At 41.3% G+C, this 21,573-nt stretch overlaps 1 protein-coding gene across 2 annotated transcripts; it reads right to left on the bottom strand.

The window, feature by feature from the left end:
* Nucleotides 1-860: 860 nt before the first annotated feature.
* Nucleotides 861-20,512, bottom strand: HPGD (15-hydroxyprostaglandin dehydrogenase). Of its 2 annotated transcripts, none has more exons than XM_033160531.1 (7): nt 20,396-20,512; nt 17,800-17,923; nt 14,545-14,651; nt 6,452-6,548; nt 3,663-3,739; nt 2,826-2,989; nt 861-2,006 (listed from the first exon to the last, which is right to left on the bottom strand). In XM_033160531.1, exons 4-7 carry the CDS (start codon nt 6,507-6,509, stop codon nt 1,862-1,864), a joined length of 444 nt encoding a protein of 147 aa, XP_033016422.1. In that variant the 5' UTR covers nt 6,510-6,548; nt 14,545-14,651; nt 17,800-17,923; nt 20,396-20,512; the 3' UTR covers nt 861-1,861. The 2 variants fall into 2 exon arrangements, with proteins under 2 accessions (XP_033016422.1, XP_033016421.1); XM_033160530.1 differs by lacking the exon at nt 20,396-20,512 and adding an exon at nt 20,023-20,231.
* Nucleotides 20,513-21,573: the final 1,061 nt, after the last annotated feature.

The raw sequence follows: 21,573 nt of genomic DNA, 5'->3' as shown, positions 1-21,573 counted from the left end.
CCTGGGGATACGTGGACAGGCCCTGTGTAAGACCTCGCTATGGAAGTCTTTGGTCACCATATTCAGAGCCAGGAAGGAAATAAATTGGGTTCATCTGGGGTTTTTTGTTTACCTCATAGCAATTGTCACAACTTGATGGTGGATAAGGCATTGGATTGGATCCTTAGTCTAGGTGGATGGGGGGGGTGGGGTTGGGAGCCCCCTGGCCTGGTCCAAGGAATCGGGGTATCTCCTTAAGGGGATCAAAGGGGAGGTGTTTCTGTCTGGATGCCCAGATGGGGGTTGATGTGTGCTCCTGATTCGATATATGTCACAGGACAACCCTTAACCTTGGTTAATTCTGAAAAATAATCAAGCAACAGACTGGTACCTATCCAATGTCTGTGCCAAAACCTGGCATCAATAATCAATAAAGTTGTGGCCAGTTAAAATCCCAAGTGGTTGTCCTGTGTTTATTGTAACAACACCTTGCCTTGGCCACACTTCCCATGGCTTCACTATGCTTGGACCCACAAAGGTTGTCTCAAATTCAAGTGAAGTCCTTCTGTTTGGTATTTTAGATGGAATACGTAAGGAAAGCTTTAAAATGCTAACATTGCTTGCATATCTGAACATTTTAAGTATTTTGAATCTACTATGTAGCTTTTTGAAATGTAGTAGTCAAAAATACAGCTTTCTAAGAGCAAAAAAGGAGTACAGGGATATTATTTCCTACTGAAAAGGAAAATGAACTGAAGTCATTTTATTAAGTATTAATAAATAACAATTGGTTCCCTTTGTATAACAAAATTATCTTGTTCACATTAAGAAAACAAACATGTACCTGAGTTAAAAATAAATAAATGCCCATAACAGAATACCCAAATTGATTTTAAAGTTTATTTTCTTTGTAGTAACTACACAGGCCACATACAAGGTTTCTAAACCACCAAATTCAGTAATATGATCCTTAAGTAGTTATTGATATTAACCCTTTACAAGCTTTCTTTAAAGAGAGAGTAACTTATAAAATGTCATTTTTATTTTAAAATATTAGATAGTAGCAGCCTTGGCCCTGGCATTGCTCAGGAATTCTCAGATCCAACACTCCCCCCCCATCAGTGCAGCTTTGAAATCAGTGGTTAAAATCAGTGCAGTTCAGAAAGGTTCAGTCTACCATATTGATTCAAAATGGCATCCAATTGTACCCAAACACAGACGAGGGGACCTGTTACTTGATCTCAGGAACCATCATGCAAAATTTGGTTATGATATCTTAAGATATCTTCAAATGCATAGCAAACAGACAAACTGTCCCAAATATATGGTTTGATTATGTATTTCACACCATGGCTGGAAACCATAGATGACCTGTGTTTTGCTTTGTATCAAACTAGCTTTGATAACTACTTCTCCACCCTTTCCACACATGGGTGCTCCTGTTTTCCCCATGATTCACTCCCCAGTATGTCAAATTACCACCCAAAAGTTCACTATGTGAGCAAAACTCATGTGATTTTTCAGTTTTCCAGGGCTGCAAATTGATCCCCCCCCTGGAAGCAATTAACATGGGGATGAGTGCTAAACTATATTCCACTAGATTTCTAGAGGTGGCTTTTACGTTGTATGGAAGATCCAGTGAAATGTGGAAATTATCAGGGAAGGAAACATCAGGAGAACTGAATAAACTGCCATCTGAATGCAGCCTCACATTAAGTTAAGAACTAAACTTCTAAAATTCAATTTTTAATATCAAAAATCATGTTTGTTTTGTATCTAATTCCTCACACAAGGAATATACTGGCAGCAATATTTAGAACTCAGATGTACCATTAGCATTGCTTTACAACTCAAAACAATTTCATTTCAGGAATGAAAACAGTCACAAATTAGAATTCCCTGTTTCAATGGGTGCTGTGTTGTATTCATGAAAATGAATTCCTTGCTTCGTTGTTATCTTCATAACTTGTCCATTTAATGAATCATCTTCAAGGATTTGTATCAATCCTTTGGCAATTAGTGTTGGTCTAAAAATGAATTTAAGTGATAAGAATCAGATACTCTGTCAGAATAGGTCCCCTGTCTGCTGTTAACTAGGTCTATTCTTTAAATACAATCTGCCTCACAAGAGCATGTGAGCTTACAGAATGATGATGACAGTTCAGTGAAAGAGAACACGGGATGGGAGAGAGGAGAAAGGGTCCCCACCCCCGGCCCAGATGGTACTCTTAATAGCTGGCATGTTGTAGCGGCTCCTTAAGTAAAGTTGAGACCTGTCTGGTATGACCTACTGTTGGTTTTTTTTGGTCTGTTTTCTTTCTCTAAAACATTGCTGATGCACTTTAAGTGCTTTGATTACAGGAAAACAGGAATATAGCTCTTTCCAATATTATTAAATAATTTCTATTAGGCTGAATCGGCATCCGCCTACCTCGAAAGACCATGGAATGTGCCTCTAGTGGCAAAGTAAAACCACTGGAGAACCACAGCACCTGCTGTGGCTGCAGAGACCAGTAACTCGTAACTGCTGCTTCCTGTGTTGTTTTTGCTGTATTAGCAGCGGCACTGTGACCTCCCCAGGGTACAAGCCTGGGCAGTGTGTATGGAGGAACTGGGCTGCGCAGACGACAAGACTCCCCCCTCCCGCCCTCACTGATGGGGCCCAAAGGAAAACAGAGCTTGGCTGCAGGAGTTGCCGGAAGGAAGCGTGCAAGACGCCATCCAACAGGGTTAGGAACTCCACTCTGGATTTGTGTAGCGTTTACTCCTTAGCCTTTTCTCCTCCCAAAGTTGTCCCGCAAGGCAGTGGGTAATCTGACCAATACCACTGTGCCTACTTTACTTACTCCAATACGCCGTAGACTTCCATCATATCTTTAATCTTGTCAATGTATGCAACATATTGACCCATGTTTTCTTCCTTGTCTATTGACTGAAGAATTGGTGTGTTGACAAAAGCAGGGCAGATGGTATTTATTCGTACGCCATAGTTCGCTGCCTCAGAAGCCATCTACAGGAAAATGGCAGACATGTTAACTGTTGGTGGTGTTGGGGAAACCATATTGCAGCTGACTTGAGGGTGAAAAGAAAATGAAAAGAAAGACACAGCTCCACTCCTTGCACCCTCTTGCTCACAGGGCCAACATTATTGGGGTATAGAGTTCCCAGTTATTAGTATATGGATGGAGATAAAAGAGTGGGGGGAGGAAGATAGATTTGGCCCATTATCTCTCTGCTTGGTGGTCAACTGACCAATCCAGTTGCTGATCACTTATAACAATAACTATCAGAGACTAGGAAACATATTGTATGATCAACATTTGCCAATGCAATACATATTTAAGACAGGTAGGTGTATGATAATATTCATGTAACACTCAAATAACTATTGACTACTGTCACAAAATATGTTTCTCGGAACTAGAACTAGCCCATTCTTTGTGGCTTTAGGTTTTCCCCAATTCAGATGCCTCTCTTAGCATTGCTGTCACTTTAATGAGCTGGATGACACTCAGAAATCCTGGCAACCAGATTCTGAAGTAGCAAGATAAATTTTTATTTATAAAACATAGTTACTTTGAATAGCTAAGATGTTCAGATAATGCAGTTATTTTATAGATGAGAGGAGGGAAAATAGCATTTATGAGGAAAACTATGAGAATTCTTCAGCTGCCCATACTCACGGCTATCGAACGTGTAAATCCAATTACCCCATGCTTTGAAGCACAGTACACTGGCTGGAATGCAACAGGCATAAGTCCTTTAACAATGGAAAGAAAAACAGTTACAAATATTTATTAAAATGAGCATCACTCCTGATAACTAATACTGAATGAAACTAAAAAGAACTGAGCCTGCATAAGTAAACATTTCTGGTTTTATATGTTTATTTTAAGGTTTTTTACTGCAATAGAAGGTGGGAAAGATGGGCTATTGTTTTTTTATACAACTTATTAATTGCTTTTCCAGTTCATGTGGTATTCAAAGCAACATACAGAATAGTATGAAAATGAACATTTCAGAAGTGACTCAAGTGATATTAGGACAGATATAAGGGCTGCTTTCCATCACAAACACAAGTCATGCTTTTTCACAAAGTGGCTCATTCCACACTCGTGGGTGCTACCAAGGTCCACAAAACAGTGTCCTCGGCATGTGGCAAACAATTCACCATGGGGAGGGATCTGAAGATCTAACTAGAGTCTGATTAAGACAAAAAATTGAGGCTAATCCACAAGCATAAAGTCAGCCTTGTCAGATCCCATGTATCAGCCAAGTTCTTCGGTGGGATCCCTCCTGCACCTGTGGGATTCCTACAGTGGGCTTGCTCCGTGACGATGATCCATGTGGCAGCTACCACTTTAACATAAGGTTGCTTGGGGGAATTGTGGGGAACTTTAAATGGCATGCAGCCACCCCTGTCCCTGAGGATGGAGGTCCTGTGAAACATGCCTTCCCTCTTAGCGGTGTAACTGGCGCTGACATTGTTATCATTTTGGCACCAGATCAAGACTTAATTATTTTCTCAGGCATTTTAAGGGTTTTGCTGTTTGACTCCGCCGCTGTTGTTTTGCTTTCGGCAGCCTCTGTTTATTTTTATATAGGATTTTATTGTTTTAGCATTTTATTGTGTGGTTTGTTTAAACTATGAACTAGACTCCACCTTGGTAGGTGAAGGGCAGCTTATAAATATTTCAAAAATAAATAAATAAAATAAACAAAATGGATACGATCTGTTTCTAAACATATGTATTTGGATTTCTGTAGTTGCATATACTACAGTTAGTATTTTTGGACATCAGAAAGTAAGACTTTAGACTTTAGCTACACTCTGAAGGTATTTACAAATGGTTAAGTTCTCTCAGAGTCCTTCATTAAGTTCATGGATGTTAAGAAAATAAAAAATGAGAAGTTTATTGTTCTTATGTGTTTGGCTGGAGCAAGAGCAATTCACTTCTCTGTGGTGTGTGCTATTATAGTTTCGGCATTTGGGTGGGTTTTGTTTTGTGTTTTGCTGGTATAACTTCCCATGTTTACTTGAACTGGAAATAATAATGTTTAATGAACACATAGTCATAGCACCCTCTACAAGAGACGGGAAGTTTATAGATAAGACAGATTACAAGCCCTTAACTTCTCATTGTTAACACTGCTATTATACTGCATATCAAAAAGTGCAATTGTTACTTAATTTGTTAGTAGCCCAAATCCATGAGTCTGTAGGTGACTTGCAAAAAAATTAAAATATAAAAAGTTTAAAACAACATCCATAAACAGATGACATTTTAAAATACATTGATCTACTGTATTTTGATCTCTCTCCTCCTATTTGGTTGAGAGATGACACTAATTCTTTGACTTGGCAAATGCTACAACAGAATTTTGGAGAGCCGAAGGCACGTTTTCATTGCGGAGAAATACATCATTAATTAATTATTTCTTAACTTCATAAAATTTATACACTGTTTGATTGCAAAAAAAACCCCTCTCAAAGTGATTTAGAAAAAGATAAATCATTAAAATCGAGAAAAAAAATCACAACCATACTTTAAAGGCTTTAGTTTGTAGAAACAAAATGTCCCTGTGCCTTAACATCCCTGATGCACTAAGTAAAACTTTTCTTTCACCCCTAGGATTTGGTGGTTCTTTAGTAGTGCTGGTTTTATTTTTTTCTGATGTGACACTGGTGTCAGTGAACTGGTGCAATGTTTCAGTTGTTGCTTATATCATGAATTCTGCTCATATTGTTCCAGAACAGATTCCAAGGTGTAGTTAGCAGAGTAAAAAAAACTTAAACACGTTGCAGGATTCCCAAAATACAGACCAGAGGCAATATTTCATCCAGCAGAGCTTTACTGCTACTGAAGGCAAGTGAGCATAATGGTCACAAATCCAATACATTCAGGATTGAAACAAAATAGAAAATTCTTTCCAGTAGCACCTTAGAGACCAACTGAGTTTGTTCTTGGTATGAGCTTTCGTGTGCATGCACACTTCTTCAGGATTGACACACTCCATAAGAAATCCAGTTGCAGCAGACTTAACGTAAACTTACAGTAACTTAGCACTTAGCATACTATATACAGAACACCATACCAGAATGAAAGAGAGATAGAAAGTGAAAACCAGACTCCTTCTGGCCTATTACTATAGTCAGTATGACCATGAGTGAAAGAGATAACAGAACCAGTTTAAACCAGCTGTTCAGCTTCTCTGAAGGAATAACATCAGGAACCTTCCGCTTGTTTCTGGGGAGAAAAGAAACTTACGTGTCAGCTAGAAACTTCCAGCTTCCAGAACCTTCTTGAGTCAATTAGAATAGGAAAGATCTCTACACTTTAAACCAATTATTTTTGTACCAAGGAATGCAAACTGACAGTTTTTAAGAAATTAATATAATCTCACTGGACTTCAACCTAATGGAAATACAAAAAAACAACCTTGAAATAAATAAACTATATAATATTCTTACCTGCTAGTGATGCTACATTAACAATAACTCCTCCATTATGTCCATTTTGAGTTTTCATGTGTTCTAAGGCGATATACGTTCCTCTGATCACTGAAATCTGGTACAGAAAACACAAAGGAGGTACCACACTTAAGTCTCTTCTCAGTCTGACATTAGTCTGTTATAATCAGACTCTCAGTAAGTATATTCAGCAAGTTTAAAATCACTGTGGTTGCTTGCCTTTGTATTCCTCAAACATCTAAGTTATCTGGAAATAGATTATTCAGGTGTCAATACTTTGATCTGCCTCCTTTTTTATAATGTCCCTTATCTTCAGCTCTTATAAGTGGTCTTCTGGATTTCCTAGAAATTCTGATTAACGGCAAATGGACCTAGAGTCCTCCTAGGTGCCTGACAAATTAACTGTAAAACAGCTTCACCCATGTCAAGGTACCATATCCATGAAGTTTGAAACCCTAAAAAAGGGAAGGGGAATTAGATTTGTCCAGAGAGCCAAAAGCGACCAACCCTCCATAAGCTGACAGGTAGGTGGCTTGGTCAACATGAATTGGCACCTTTGTCAGAATGCAGGATGACAGAAAAAGGCACCAGGTTCTAAAAGTGCCACATTCTGCCTGCAAAGGAAGAATTGGGGGTGTATTTAAATTACATTCCTGATTCTTCATTTGCAGCAGCCATGGCTTGAACTTTTCCACATCCGAGGATGGCTCAGCAAAAAAGCCTTATGGACCTAATTATGCCTGCAAGCCCAAGAATCTTCAAAACTTATCATTTTCACTTCTGTGGAGAAGACACCTCTCCATGCTTGCTGTGAGAGTGGAAGGAATTTTTCACCTAAGTTGCAGATGTATGCAACTGCTGCACACAGTTCTTCCAGCAAGAAGTTGTGCATTGTGTGCAAAGGCTGCAAAAAGCAGAGCTTGCAAGCTCCCCCACCACCCCCTCTGCAGTTTTGAAACTCCTTGTCAGCTTCCCCTCTACAGTGAAGGGGCTTCTCCAATACTGTCACGGTTTCACTTTAAGCAAGAACTGTAGAAAGTACAACAGCTTGTTTAAAGGGTTATCTAGCCCAGAGGTTCCCAAACTATAGTTTATAGCCCACTGGTGGTCTGCAGGCTTCATTCAGGTGGTCCTCATAGTCTGAAATGCAAAGGTGGAATCTAGAGAACCCCCTTACTAGAATCACACAACTCCTGTGAACAACCTTTGCAGAACTAGAGCAGGAGTGGGGAGAAAGCTTGTAAGTTTCACCATTACCCTTTACAATCTTTGAGTGGTGGTTCAATAACATATATACAGTGGTACCTCAGGTTACAGATGCTTCAGGTTACAGACGCTTCAGGTTACAGACTCCACTAACCCAGAAATAGTACCTCGGGTTAAGGACTTTGCTTCAGGATGAGAACCGAAATCGCGCAGCGGTGACACGGCGGCAGTGGGAGGCCCCATTAGCTAAAGTGGTGCTTCAGGTTAAGAACGATTTCAGGTTAAGAATGGACCTCCGGAACGAATTAAGTACGTAACCAGAGGTACCACTGTAATTAGTGCTGATTGTCCTATCCTGTTCTTACAATAGCTATCCAGCTTCCTCCAACAGTGGAGACAGAGTACAGCCAGGTATTGATATCCTCCATGAATTTGTCCAATCCTCTTTCCAAGCCAACCAAGTTGGTGGTCATTGCTGCCTCTTGTGGGACTGAATTCCATCGTTTAACTATTTGTTGTGTGAAGAGGTACCGGTACTTTATTTTGTCTGTCCTGAAGGTTCCAACAGTGAGCTTCAGTGGATGCCCACGAGTTCTAGTGTTATGATACGCTTGAGTTAGCTTAAGAGACCAGGATAAGCAGTACTGGTTAAAAAGTAATCATAATGTTATGCACAGCATGTCTTCTCTCTGATGTCTGTTCTGGGTACTCATTTGCTTTGAGAATTCTGAATAACTAGTGACAGGAAGAATAATAAGTGACTCAGATTTCCTTGTTCGTCACATCTGGATTGTCTACATGCCCTGCTCCCTGGCCCTGGATCTTGTACTCATCCAAAGCAAGTCTTTCAAATGCTCTCTACTTCTTAACTAGGACATAACTGACTTTCCCGATAGCTCTTTTCAGTTGCATAATTATTCCCCCCGCCGACAGCTTCTAGTCCTGCAAGTATGAATATGACTACCCCATTTACCACCAGGCCTGTCTCACTCATCATGACGCAAGCAAAATTATGAAGAAGAAGAAACGCATCATGTCAACTTCCTCTTATGTCATCCAGTTTTGAAGAGGAAAACCTAGAGATGTGGGTAACCTGCTGTATGTTACCCTTCATCAGTCCTAGAACTCAAGCAAATACCCTCTGTCTCAACATCACCCTCTGGGCTCACCTCCCATTAATGGATTTTTCTCCCATACCCTTTCATTTGTCAAGCATATTGCTACCATCTTTCTTCATTTTCAACATTATGAACATCTGCACACTTTTCAACACAAATGTTTGTTCAAAGCCTTAGTAGCTTTTGCTAATTTTGTATGTAGTAGCATTTAGACACCAGCTTATTCTATGTGTCATTTGCCTGATAGTTCTACAACAAACAGCACACATTTGCTAATCTTTACACTAGTAATGCCCAGTGATCAATTCACAACCAAGGGTAGATCAATTTAAACTGAAGTATTTTCAACTTTCCTTAATTTCAGTAGAAAATATCTGAGTACTAAAGTTCCCACTGAAGGGCAAGATTAATTAATTTTAATAGAACCTGGAATTTAAAAACCAGTGGTTTGTTATTGATTTTTATTTAATTTTAATATAGCTTTACTGTCTTGCTATAAAAATATTCAAAGTAGCAAACAAAATACAAAAGTTAATGCTATCTATCCCAAATTATCAATAAATATCACAATGAAGCTCTAAAAATCAAGACTGGGTCATGCAGCGGCAAAGTCCATTTAAAAGGCAATATTTTGCTCTCTCTCACCAACTTTATTTTAAATCCTGCATGAGAAAGTTCTGTGTCAGGATGATTTTTATGAGGTGCGACAGGACAGTATGTCTTGTTAGCCAGTTTTTGCCTTTAGTATGTGTGTGTAAGGAGTTTACATAAGGGAACTAATAGATGTATAAAAGGGAACAATTATTGTTTTGGTCTACCAGTTAATTGAATAAAAACATGCCTGAACAAACCACATGCAATCAAAATTCGCCTTCTTTAAAATGCCTTTGAGCATTTCCATTTCTTACTGACAGCAGATTTGGCTTATGCATTGCTTTTTTAAAAAATGCAATCAGTTGCATAGAGATTCGGCAAAGGACAGGAGTACATAAAAAGCTGTGGAAGCCACTGCCTTGATCTTGAAAAGAGCAGGCATATAATAATCACTGCAAAGTGTAAATCACTTTACTGATTAGCTGTTACTAATTAACTGCTCATATAATGTATACTTTGTCCGGGGTGTTAGGGGGAGGTTGTACCTCTGGTGGGGGACACATGCTCCTTCTTGGCTCCTAGAAGCTGACAGCATGCGATAGTGGCCATAGCCGGGGAAATAGCTTTGACTGGCTGGCTAAACCAGGTGAGAGTAGCTGATGGGTCTCAAAACCTTGGTTAGTTATGGGCTTCTGGCAGATAGAGTGGACAAGACCATTAGTGGGTCCAAAGGTCAAGAAGGCTGTTTTAGCACTCACCATAGAGGAAAATGAGGTGCAGATGGGGCTCATTACCCTAGGAAAGTAGCTCATTGAGGATAAGGAATACTCTGATCCATAATCTCTGATGCCTTGCGGCTATGCTGTTTCCTGATAAGGGCTTTGGGAGTAAACCCCAGGGAAAATCTGTACCTGCTGCCTTGCAGGATATCTTCGGGAAAAGAAAAGGCAAAGGAGTAAAACCTACACAAATCTGGAATGGAGCCCTAAGACAGTTGTACACCTCTTTCTGACAACACCTGCAGCCAAGCTGGTGCCAAACATATTGCTCTGCTTTCCTTTGGACCACATTAGCAAGGCCAAGGGGGGAGGGTCATCTGGGCAGCCCAGGACCTTCATACACACTGCCCTGGGGAGGTCACTTTGGTGCTGCTTATGCAGTGGTTTGCAGAGACATCACCTTGCTGACAAAGGTCCATATAGTTAAAGCTATGGTTTTTCCAGTAGTAATGTGTGGAAGTGAGAGCTGGACCATAAAGAAGACTGATCGCCGAAGAATTGATGCTTTTGAATTATGGTGCTGGAGGAGACTCTTGAGAGTCCCATGGACTGCAAAAAGATCAAACTTATCCATCCTTGAAGAAATCAGCCCTGAGTGCTCACTGGAAGGACAGATCCTGAAGTTGAGGCTCCAGTACTTTGGCCACCTCATGAGAAGAGAAGACTCCCTAGAAAAGACCCTGATGTTGGGAAAGATGGAGGGCACAAGGAGAAGGGGACTACAGAAGATGAGATGGTTGGACAGTGTTCTCGAAGTGACTGGCATGAGTTTGGCCAACCTGTGGGAGGCAGTAGAAGATAGGTGTGCCTGGCGTGCTCTGGTCCATGGGGTCACGAAGAGTCGGACACGACTGAACGACTGAACAACAACATGCAGTGGTTTGACTTCACCACTGGAGGCGCTGTCTCCTGAGACAGATGGCTACCACTACCACCACCACCAATACTGTATACTGAGTTGCCTTATGCTGAGACAAACCACTAGTCCATCTGAACTAGAACTAACTTGACCAGCAACAGCTCTCCAAGGTACCAGACAGAGGTGTTTACTAGACCTTTAAGACGGAACCTGCTTCTGTGTTCTATGTGCCATGAATCTATGGCCTTTTCCAATCTTTTGGGCTATTAAGCTACTTCATTATGAGATTTAAGAATAGAATCCTAACCATGCTTACTACAGACTTACTTTTCACACTTTAAATGAGAAATCAGATATAAGACTTTCTAGTGTAAGCCTGTTTCCCTGATAGGACATTCTAATGCCAATTACATAGGGTGAGTCTTTTAAAAGAGGCCCCATGGAACATGTGTACTCTGTATCCATGGGGCCTCTTTTAAAGGACTCACCCTGTATAAGGTGTGTTTGCAAGTTACATTCAATGAATTGTAAAAATAGTTGAGCTCTACACTCACAGTTCAGTGCAACATGTGAACAAGCCTGCCCTAATACTGTTGCTGTTATGAAATATGCACAAATGAAGTTCTCAGTCATTTTGAGCAATCTGTTTTCACATGTTTTGTTTTATTCTGCATTTTCTGGTACTACCCTAGGAGACATTAAAACACCATTCTTTGTTACCTTTCCCCTTCTTTTCAAAAGCTCATTCTGGTCTTAAGGCCAACACCCTCTCCTTTATTTGTTTTAGTTTACAGGGTTTTGTACTGTGCTGGTTATTGCCTTTGTACTTTAGGACAATGACCTTGTTTAGGTCCTGCTTTTCATTTGAATTGTGCTTTACATATTGAGGCAATATCAAAAGTAATTAAGTATGTAATCATTCCTGGAGACCAGCCAGGTTTCAGCAGAGTACTGTGACACAATGCTCACAGTGCTCATTGCTGGATCTGTGTGCCAGTATTTCTTCATCACTATACCCAGCCACTGAGATGCAGTTTAGTTTGTCATACTAAAACAGCAATACAAGGAACGACTACAGGTAAATGAAACTGCAATTTAATTTTGTCTTGTAAAAAATGTAGCATCCTAAAAGACAGAATTTAGCATTGTATTATTGCTTCAGGTGCACTTTTACATACCGTATTTTTCGGTTCAAAAGACGCTCCGGACCATGAGACGCACCTCATTTTTAAAGGGGGAAAACCAGAAATAATTTTTTTCTGGTTTTCCTCCTCTAAAAGACTGGGATGGGGAGCAAAGGAGGCTCACCACTTCTCCCCAGCTCCCTTTAAAAAATAGTGGGGTTAAGCCGCTCCGAAGGGGTGCCATGCACCCCTTCAGACGACTCATCGCTGCTTGCTTTGAAGGGAGCTGGGGACAAAGGGTGAATGATCACCCCTTCTCCCCAGCTCCCTTTAAAAAAACGGGGATAAGTCGCTCTGAAGGGGCGCAATGCACCCCTTCAGATTGGCTCATCCCAGCTTGCGTTGAAGGGAGCTGGGGACAAGGGGTGAGCATTCACCCCTGTCCCCAGCTCCCTTCAAAGCAAGCGGGATGAGCACAGGGCGTGGGGTGGTGGAGAAAGCAGCAGCATCCCCGCTGCTTTCTCCACCACCCTGTGCCCCACCGCCGATCCCAAAAGCCTGCTTTTGGGATCGGCGCACAAGGAGAGGGGTGGATAAAGCGGGGATGCTGCTTTCTCCACCCTGCACCCTGCCGCCGATCCCAAAAGCAGCAGCATCCCTGCTGCTTTTTCCACCACCCTGCGCCCAGCACCAATCGGTGGAGGGGAGGTGGTGGAGAAAATAGCGGAGATGCTGCTTTCTCCACCACTCCGCGCCCTGCCGCTGATCCCAAAAGCCTGCTTTTGGGATCGGCGGGTGGCGCGGAGGATGCAGCAACATCTCCGCTGCCGCCCCCCACCTCCCGCCAAACGCGGTGGGGGTGGAGGGAGGCAGCGGAAGCTAAGCCTTCTCTCCATAAGATGCACTAACATTTCCCCTTCCTTTTTAGGAAGGAAAAGGTGTGTCTTATGGAGCGAAAAATACGGTAGTTATTAAACCACTAAGCCAAGTGTGAAGTACCATTGGAAGTAAGTAAACATGTAAACTCATCCTCACTGTAACACAGGTTCTGTACAGTATGATCATCTCCATAGTATTTCAAATCCCACTGCATTCAGTGGGACTTAGTCCTGAGTAACTGAGTACAGAACAACAATCTTAAAAATGTTAGTGGCTATCAATCCTATTTGTTCTCATAAGGAGCTATCACTATATGAATAGTGATATAGAAGAGATTAGCTTCCACGTGGCTTGCATTACCTGGCCTGAAAGCCAAGCAACATCTGACCCCATCACAATTTGATTTTGACATGGTATGAAGAATTTGAATACTCTAGCAGTACCAAAAAATAAGTATATTGGTCAACTTAAACAATTAAAAAACCCTTGTAATCTGATAATACAATTGTCATATGTAAATGTTTGCATAATGAATGAATGAATAACAACATTAGCAATTTCTGGTGCATACTAGATTTCTTCCTATATATTCTCCAACCATGGATTAGAGTATCAAAGATTAATGCATGCCAATAGCTGATTCAGAGATGCTGATTCAGAGAAACTGAACTTGATGACATGGGATTATATAGCCAGCTTTGGTTTAGGACTGAAGAATATGTAGCGGATTTGGTTTAGGACTGAAGAATAGATAAAGGACAAACAGAATCTGATACAAAGGTATTCAGTACTGCTTGTGTCTAGGGACCAATAAAACGTTAGGGTAGCAAAATCTGACTTTTCCCTCCTCAAGGGCCATATTAAAAGCTGCAGTTCTAGAATAGTCTACATTAGACAGATATGTGAGAATTAGGAAAGCTTGACTTAGTATGCAGGGATCAGACAGAGTTTATGGATTCTGGTTCACAGGGAAATGCAGGAATATACATTGATGTTTATTTAAGTAAGAGCCTTTTAAAAACCTGGGTTCAAGAAAAGTTAGCAGTTCTAAGTACCGGTAATGTCTTTTATAAATGCTACACATGCTTGGCTACACATGCTATACATCTCTGCCGGATGCCTACTCGTGTGTAGGACTCTCCTGTCAGGCAATATGTCTCATTGACTCTAGAACTTACTTCTATGTTAAGATGTATAGGATCAACATGTATAGTTACTTACTATGCACTTAATAAAGCAGTCAATATAAAGCATATATATATATATATATATATATATATATATATATATATATATATATTCCTAAATACAGATCATATTCTTCAATTTATAGGTATTACAGATTTTTTTAAAATGTAAATATTTAATGTTTAATGTTTAGGGAAGTTTTTAATCTGTGACTTTGTATTGTATTTTAATATTTGTTGGACACCGCCCAGAGTGGCTGGGGAGACCCAGCCAGATGGGCGGGGTATAAATAATAAATTATTATTATTATTATTATTATTATTATTATTATTATTATTAAACTTACCAAGTTAACTTGGACTGTGATTTCCCAGTTTTTTTCATTATTCACTCCAGCGTTGTTAACCACAATATCCAGCTTTCCAAAATGTTCAAATGCCTTCTTAAAAGCATCTGCAAGTAAATTGGGGTTAGAGTGCAAAGAGAATTTTTTCATTATTTCCATACAATTCATCATTCTAGAATGATGACAACGACACGATCTAAAATATGAATTTTGCTTAAATGTGAATACAAAGAATTATACTCATGTACAGTATAGCACTCCCTTAATTCTTCATAAAGTATATTTGTATTGTATGATAACATTTTATCAATTGAATAGATAAATTGATTCAGCCACTTGATATGTTGGTATGTTAGTCTTGCCTGTCCCTTGCTAACATAAAAGTTTTTGCAGTGCTGTTTAGGTAGGGGTCAGAAGAATGGCCTCCCTGAATCTGTCTTTGTGTTTTGTTTCAGAGCAAAGCATTAGGTAACCCTAGTGTCTGCAAAGATGAAAAACTGAATTAGTGAAGGGGTTCCTGGTGCTCCTGATAGGATTTGTTTCCATGTGAACAGCAGGAACCTCATGCAGATTCCAATGTGTTTAAATAAATATCAGTACAGAATTATCATCAGAAGATGGTAATTATACAGGTTAATCCTTTCAGAACAAAATGATATGATTTGGTTTTTTAAATGTATAGACATAATCTGTAATGCAATCACAGATTAAAGAAATAATTAAACAAGCAAAAATTGACTGGTTCTTGATATCTCCTTTCTAAAGCTGTTACTAAAGATCTTTTCCCCACCCCTATAGTTCTCTAGGGTCCATGATAATTAATAGACAAATATTTGCACAAAGAGTACACAAACTGCTTCATTCCTAGATATTGTCAACTCATCCCCTTAAGTCCCATAACCTAGAAATGATTTAGCTTTACCACCAGCCATAGTTGTGCAATCCTGCCAGGCTGACAGAAGAAGAGTTTGTATTTGATATACCGCTTTTTCACTACCCTGATCAGAAGGTCAGGGGTTCGAATCCCCATGATGGGGTGAGCTCCCATTGCTCGGTCCCAGCTCCTGCCCACCTAGCAGTTCGAAAGCATGTCAAAGTACAAGTAGATTAGTAGGTACCGCTCCGGCGGGAAGGTAAACGGCGTTTCCGTATGCTGCTCTGGTTCACCAGAAGTGGCTTTGTCATGCTGGCCACATGACCCGGAAGCTGTACATCGGCTCCCTTGGCCAGTAACGCGAGATGAGCGCCGCAACCCCAGAGTCGGACATGACTGGACCTAATGGTCAGGGGTCCCTTTACCTTTAAGGAGTCTCAAAGCGACCAACAATCTCCTTTCCCTTCCTCTCCCACAACAAACATTCTGTGAGGTGAGTGAGGCTGAGAGACTTCAGAGAAGTGTGACCAGCCCAAGGTCACCCAGCAGCTGCATGTGGAGGAGCGGGGAAGCGAACCCGGCTACCAGATTACGAGTCTACCGCTCTTAACCACTACACCACACTGGCTACACCACAGTGTACGCTTCTGTGTTTTTTTAATCTTGTCTTTAGTGATAGCTCTCTCTATTAGGAAGTGCCCCCCCCCGTTAGCATTGCATTCAGCTACTTTGTGTACACTCAGTTATTTTACTTTAAATGGATACAGGAGCCACCTGTTGGATCATGCCAATGGCCTATCTAGTCCAGCATCCTGTTCTCACAGTGGCTAATTGGTTGTCAATGGGAAGTCCAAAAGCAGAACCTGAGCAGAACTATGCTCTCCCAACCTGTGATTTCCAGCAAATTCCATTTGTGAGCATACTGTCTCCAACAGTGGAGGCAGAACATAGCAAACATGGTCATTAGCTGTTGATAACTTTATCCTCCATTCTTTTTTTAAAGCCATCAAAGTTAGTGGCCATCTACTTTTTGTGGGAGCAATTTCCATAGTTTTTAACGTATGCACTTTATGAAAAAGCACTTTCTCAAAAGAAAGTGTGACTATACCAAAACCCTCCCATTAACTGAAAAGAATCCTGCTACAGTGGTACCTCGGGTTAAGAACGAATCGTATTCTAGTATTTTGATGAATATCCTACTTTGTGTATCTGCCAATGACTGTTTTTTTCCTTCCAATTTAATTTTCATTCAATAAAAACACAACAAATTTAAATCATTATTCATACAGTGCAAATTATAAACCATATGGTTTTTATTAGACCAATATTACAATTTATAAGTCCTTATAAACCATCTCCTACCAAATCTTTCTGCTCTATTGTTTTTCTGAGGTAAGTACCTGTTTTCTTTTTTATTTTATTTTCTTTTTTTAAGTGGTGATCCCACAACCACACATTCCTGTTCAGAAAATAGTACCAGGAAGACTAATACCGGTAATAAAGAGTTATAACAAAAAACAAAATTCAGACAAAATCTTTCATGAAAAGCCTCTTGGTCCAAGTGTTTAGGGCTTCTGTGTTACTTATTTGGACTGCTGAACAAATGTGTGAAATAACAACTCGTATTAAATGCTATCAGTCGCTGAAATGTTTTCTGCACTGAGCAAAGTCCCATTGTAGCCATTCAGAAGTCAGCTTCCTTCTATGTAAATATGCATAAGATAACAGCACACAACTTCAAACTCCCAACAAATCTCAATTCCTCCAGACACTAATAGCAGCAATAGCAGCCTTCCAATCTGCACTGTAAATTGCTTTTTAAATTTGGGGACATTAAAATAATGTTAGTTATGCATAAATGGGAGAGGAAGTGCTACCTTTAATGTTAAACCATACTACTGTACTGGGTTTATTTCAATACCAAGTAGCTGTTTTGAAATAAATGTTTTCTTCTTTCTTCCCTACATATGATAATTGGCTTTCAATTTCATTTTTTTTTTATAATGCTTATTTCAATATCTAATGTCAAGGACTAGGTGGGAATGTCCTGTATTGGAGTTTAAGAATAAAACAAAACACGGTACTGTACTGTACTTGTAAAACACTTTCCCCACATATTGTGTTCATACAAACATCACAAAATATCCTGCAATTTATTTTTCTTTGTAATATGCCAACTAATTCAACCTAGGAAACACATTGCTGATGCTTCACATTTGTAGATTTCCCACCCATTTATAAATCCTGGTTGAATATTGGCTTTCTTTGCCAAAGCCTAACCTGCACAGATTTTATATCTATAACACATTTTCTTCTCCTGACTCTGACAGGATAAACAGCACACACACACACACACACACACACACACATTTCTTCTTTACCTTTTAGTTTTTCTTCACTTGAAACATCACAAGAAATAAATATGGTCCTCTGTGCTTCAAACTGCTTGTCAAAGGCATCTTTGCTTGCTTTTCCTCGTTCCACATTCTGATCCACAAGTGCTACCTGAGTGAAAAGGATAATGACAAGAAGATTATGAAAGATAAGAAAGAATGATTATGTTCTTCACAGGGAGAATGGAAGATCTGTTTTAGAGGGTGATAAGAAGACTGAATATCTAGGCAGCACCAGATTTTGGGTGGTACAGGCGGTTCCCCTGCATAGGGGGCACTGGGCTGAGGGGGCGCCAAATTGAGATGATCCATAATTGAGAAGATCCATGTGGGGGCACCAAATTTTGGCCTTGCATAGTGTGCCATTTTACTTAAGATTACCAAAGTCTGCCCCTTAGCATTACATAAGATAATGTGTGAAGAAATCATGTTTACATGATATTCAGTATACAATGTATATACTAGACATACACTGCACATAAAGTTCATGCATGATCCAGGTAACTTAAGCACTTTTATGTCCTGTTCAAAGGGAAGATTAAGCTTGTGCTTCCATCTTTCCTCATTAAGTCAATAGGCACTTAAAGTGTTTAATATTTGCTGGATGCTTCATATGTCTAACAGTGCAATACAATGGATGTTTACTAAGAAGTAAATGGCAATATGTCAGATGGGACTCGCTTCCTAGTAAGCATTTTTGAGTGCATGTGCAAAATAACTTGCCAGGTAGTAAGGCACCTTCTGTTCCGACTTTTAAACACCAGCTGAAAACTTTACTGTTGTTGTTGTTGTTGTTGTTGTTGTTGTTGTTGTATCAAGCTTATGCAGGCAATTATGACCCTTATCTTTCCACAATAGATAGTTGGCTTCTGATTTTAATTTTGATTTTTATTAAATAGCTTTTAATGCAGTATTGCTGTAAACTGCTGTATGGGAAATGCACCCAGAAGACAAAATGTATCCAGAGGAGTTAGTGATCTGACACGGTTAACCTTCCTGCCTCTGTTCCTTCCCCCTTCCTTGCTGTGTTAAGTTTTATGATGGTGTGAGAACAGTCTTTAATGTCCTGAGAGCGGTTGGGAGCAGGTGAAGCGCCACATAGCTGCCTTAATCAGGTGTGGAGAATAGTGCTGGGTACATTCTTTGATGTTGGACATGTGTTTGAGAAAGTGAGGCATTGGGAGGGGGTGGCTAATGGATGATCTGCACATAGCCAGTCTGGCAAGCCAGAGTCTGGCAACGCTATCTATAAAATCGGATGTTTTGGGCAGAGTTTCTTTGAAGCTGGTGCACGGACTGATCAGCCGCAGGGCCCTGCAAACTGAGGCTACCTGGGAGAGTCTCTTCCAAGTGGTAGATTGAACTGCTTGCTTGGTATGTATACATTGCTTGCTGTTTTAGAATAAAATCTTTAATCTTCTCACTTGCGTATTTTGCATTGCTTCTGAATCTCATTTTAAAAGGACCACCTTGTGTCTGGCAATAATAATAATAATAATAATAATAATTTATTTATACCCCACCCATCTGGCTGTGTTTCCCCAGCTACTTTGGGCGGCTTCCAACAAAATATTAAAATACAAGAATTCATCAAATATTAAAAAGCTTCCCTGCAAGACAGCTGTTCTGATTCTTTTTAATGAATAGCAGTATATCATATTTTATAACTAAAGAATAAAATAAATAAATAAATAAATAAATAAGGCCCATTGATTTCAAAGGGACTTCTTTCTGAGTTACTAGGAATAGATCTGACCTTTGAGTGTACATATGGCTAAGGTTTTGTCTCTATAGTGACGGCTAAGCAAACGCATACATACGTGTATGCCAAAAGAGATGCACACGTATACTGCGTAAGTACACGTGTCTGTAGTATTTGTAAGTGTCATTTTGAATACAGACACAGTGGATACATTTGAGCACGTAAATGTATGCATTTTACACATACGCAGCATACTTTGAAACACTCTCTCTCTCTCTCTCTCTCTCTCTCACACACACACACACACACACACACACACGAGCTTCGCAGCCCACAAGCAAACGCAGGAGGAAGACCAATAGCTTCGCGGGAGCCACGGCGCGCACTCAGAGGAGGAGCCCGGTTGGTCGCTGCGTCCTCGGAGCGAGGCGCCTGCCAGCCCCTTGCGGAGGCGACGCGGAGAAGGCGCGAGCCGAGATGCCGCGGACCCTCGCCCACCACTTCCTTACCTTGCAGCCCTTCTCCAGCAAGGCTCGGGCGAAGGCGTTCCCGATGCCCTGCGCTGCCCCCGTGACCAGAGCCACTTTGTCTTTCAGGTGCATTCCGACGGCCCGCGGGAGCGCTCTCCACCAGTGCCCTGCCTCTGTCTCTGGCTGCCCTTCCCCAGGCAACTAGGGATTGATTTATTACTCGCTCCTCGTTTTTAATCTCCCCACAGCCTCGAGGGTTTCCCCCCCTTCTTCTTCTCCCCCCCTTCCCCTCCCTCCCTCGCTCCCTCCTCTCTTTTTCTTTTTTCGAAGGAGGCGGGAACGCGGGAAGTGCCTGAAGTCGGAGATACAAATACGCGCGAGCGCTTCCGAAGGAGCCCAACTCGGTTGTCACCTGCGCCGGAGTTGCCACCCGCCCTTTGTCCCTCCCCTCCTCCACCTCCAGCCGCCGCTGGCGCTTCCCCTTCGGGAGGGACTGTCGGCGGCGCGGACGGGAGCCGTCGGCTGCTCTGTCCCTGGGTCTGGTTTCGGACAGCCCACCAGCGCCTCGGGGAGCCCTGGAGATAAGGGGCGAAGCGAGCTGCTCTGCCGAGAGAAACGAACCCCCTTCACCCACCCACTCCGCCGCATCTCGTGCGTTCTTACCGCCTCCTCTTGATAAGCAAATTATATATATATATATATTTCCAGGCTAGGGAGCTGTCTTCATTTCTGTTCGACAGCTTCCCGCGAAAACAAGCAACTTCTCTCTGGAGAGGGACTTTCCCTCCCTCCCTCCTCCTCCTCCTGCTCCCTTTCTTTCTTTCTTTCTTTGGCAGCCCCTGAAGCCAGACACGTTTTCCTTGTCCCAATATGCACGATAAGGGCAGGGCGAAGAATTGAAACTACAGAGGAAACAAAAGATCCTCGATCATGATAGGGAGGAGGGGCAGGGCAGCTTTTCCTCTGAGACCATCAGTATGGGTGGGTGTGTGCCTGTAAACAAATATTGCTGCCATAGCTTTCTTCACCTTTGCAAGCCTTGGGAAAGAGGGGAGGGTTGGGGGAAGATTATCCAGCACCCGCTGCTTTCCTTGTAGGTGTCTGATCGTTTCATTTTCAACAAAAAGAAATTGTGGGGCAATGATCAAACTATCAATGGTAGAGTGGAAGGGACCCTGAGGGTCATCTAATCCAACCCCCTGCAATGCAGGAATCTTTTGCCCAACGTGGGGGTCATGACCCTGAGATTAAGAGTTTCCTGCTCTACCAACTGTGCTATCCCAGTTTATAATTTCTAACGTACCTATGAATTCACTAGACACAATCGTTATGCTGGGGTGAAATTAGGCTTCATGGGGCTTTGTTATAGTTTTAAACCTTTCTTTCCAAATAGATTTCTATATGTGGGATATAAAGGTAAAGGTAAAGGGACCCCTGACCATTAGGTCCAGTCGTGTTTGACTCTGGGGTTGCTGCGCTCTTCTCGATTTACTGGCCGAGGGAACCGGCGTACAGCTTCCGGGTCATGTGGCCAGCATGACTAAGCCACTTCTGGTGAACCAGAGCAGTGCACGGAAACGCTGTTTACCT

This window comes from Lacerta agilis, chromosome 9 (assembly GCF_009819535.1).
Source record: "Lacerta agilis isolate rLacAgi1 chromosome 9, rLacAgi1.pri, whole genome shotgun sequence".
NCBI classification, from domain to species: domain Eukaryota; kingdom Metazoa; phylum Chordata; class Lepidosauria; order Squamata; family Lacertidae; genus Lacerta; species Lacerta agilis.
The sequence above is the reverse complement of the archived record's forward strand: the minus strand, read 5'-3'. Positions and strand labels throughout refer to the sequence as shown.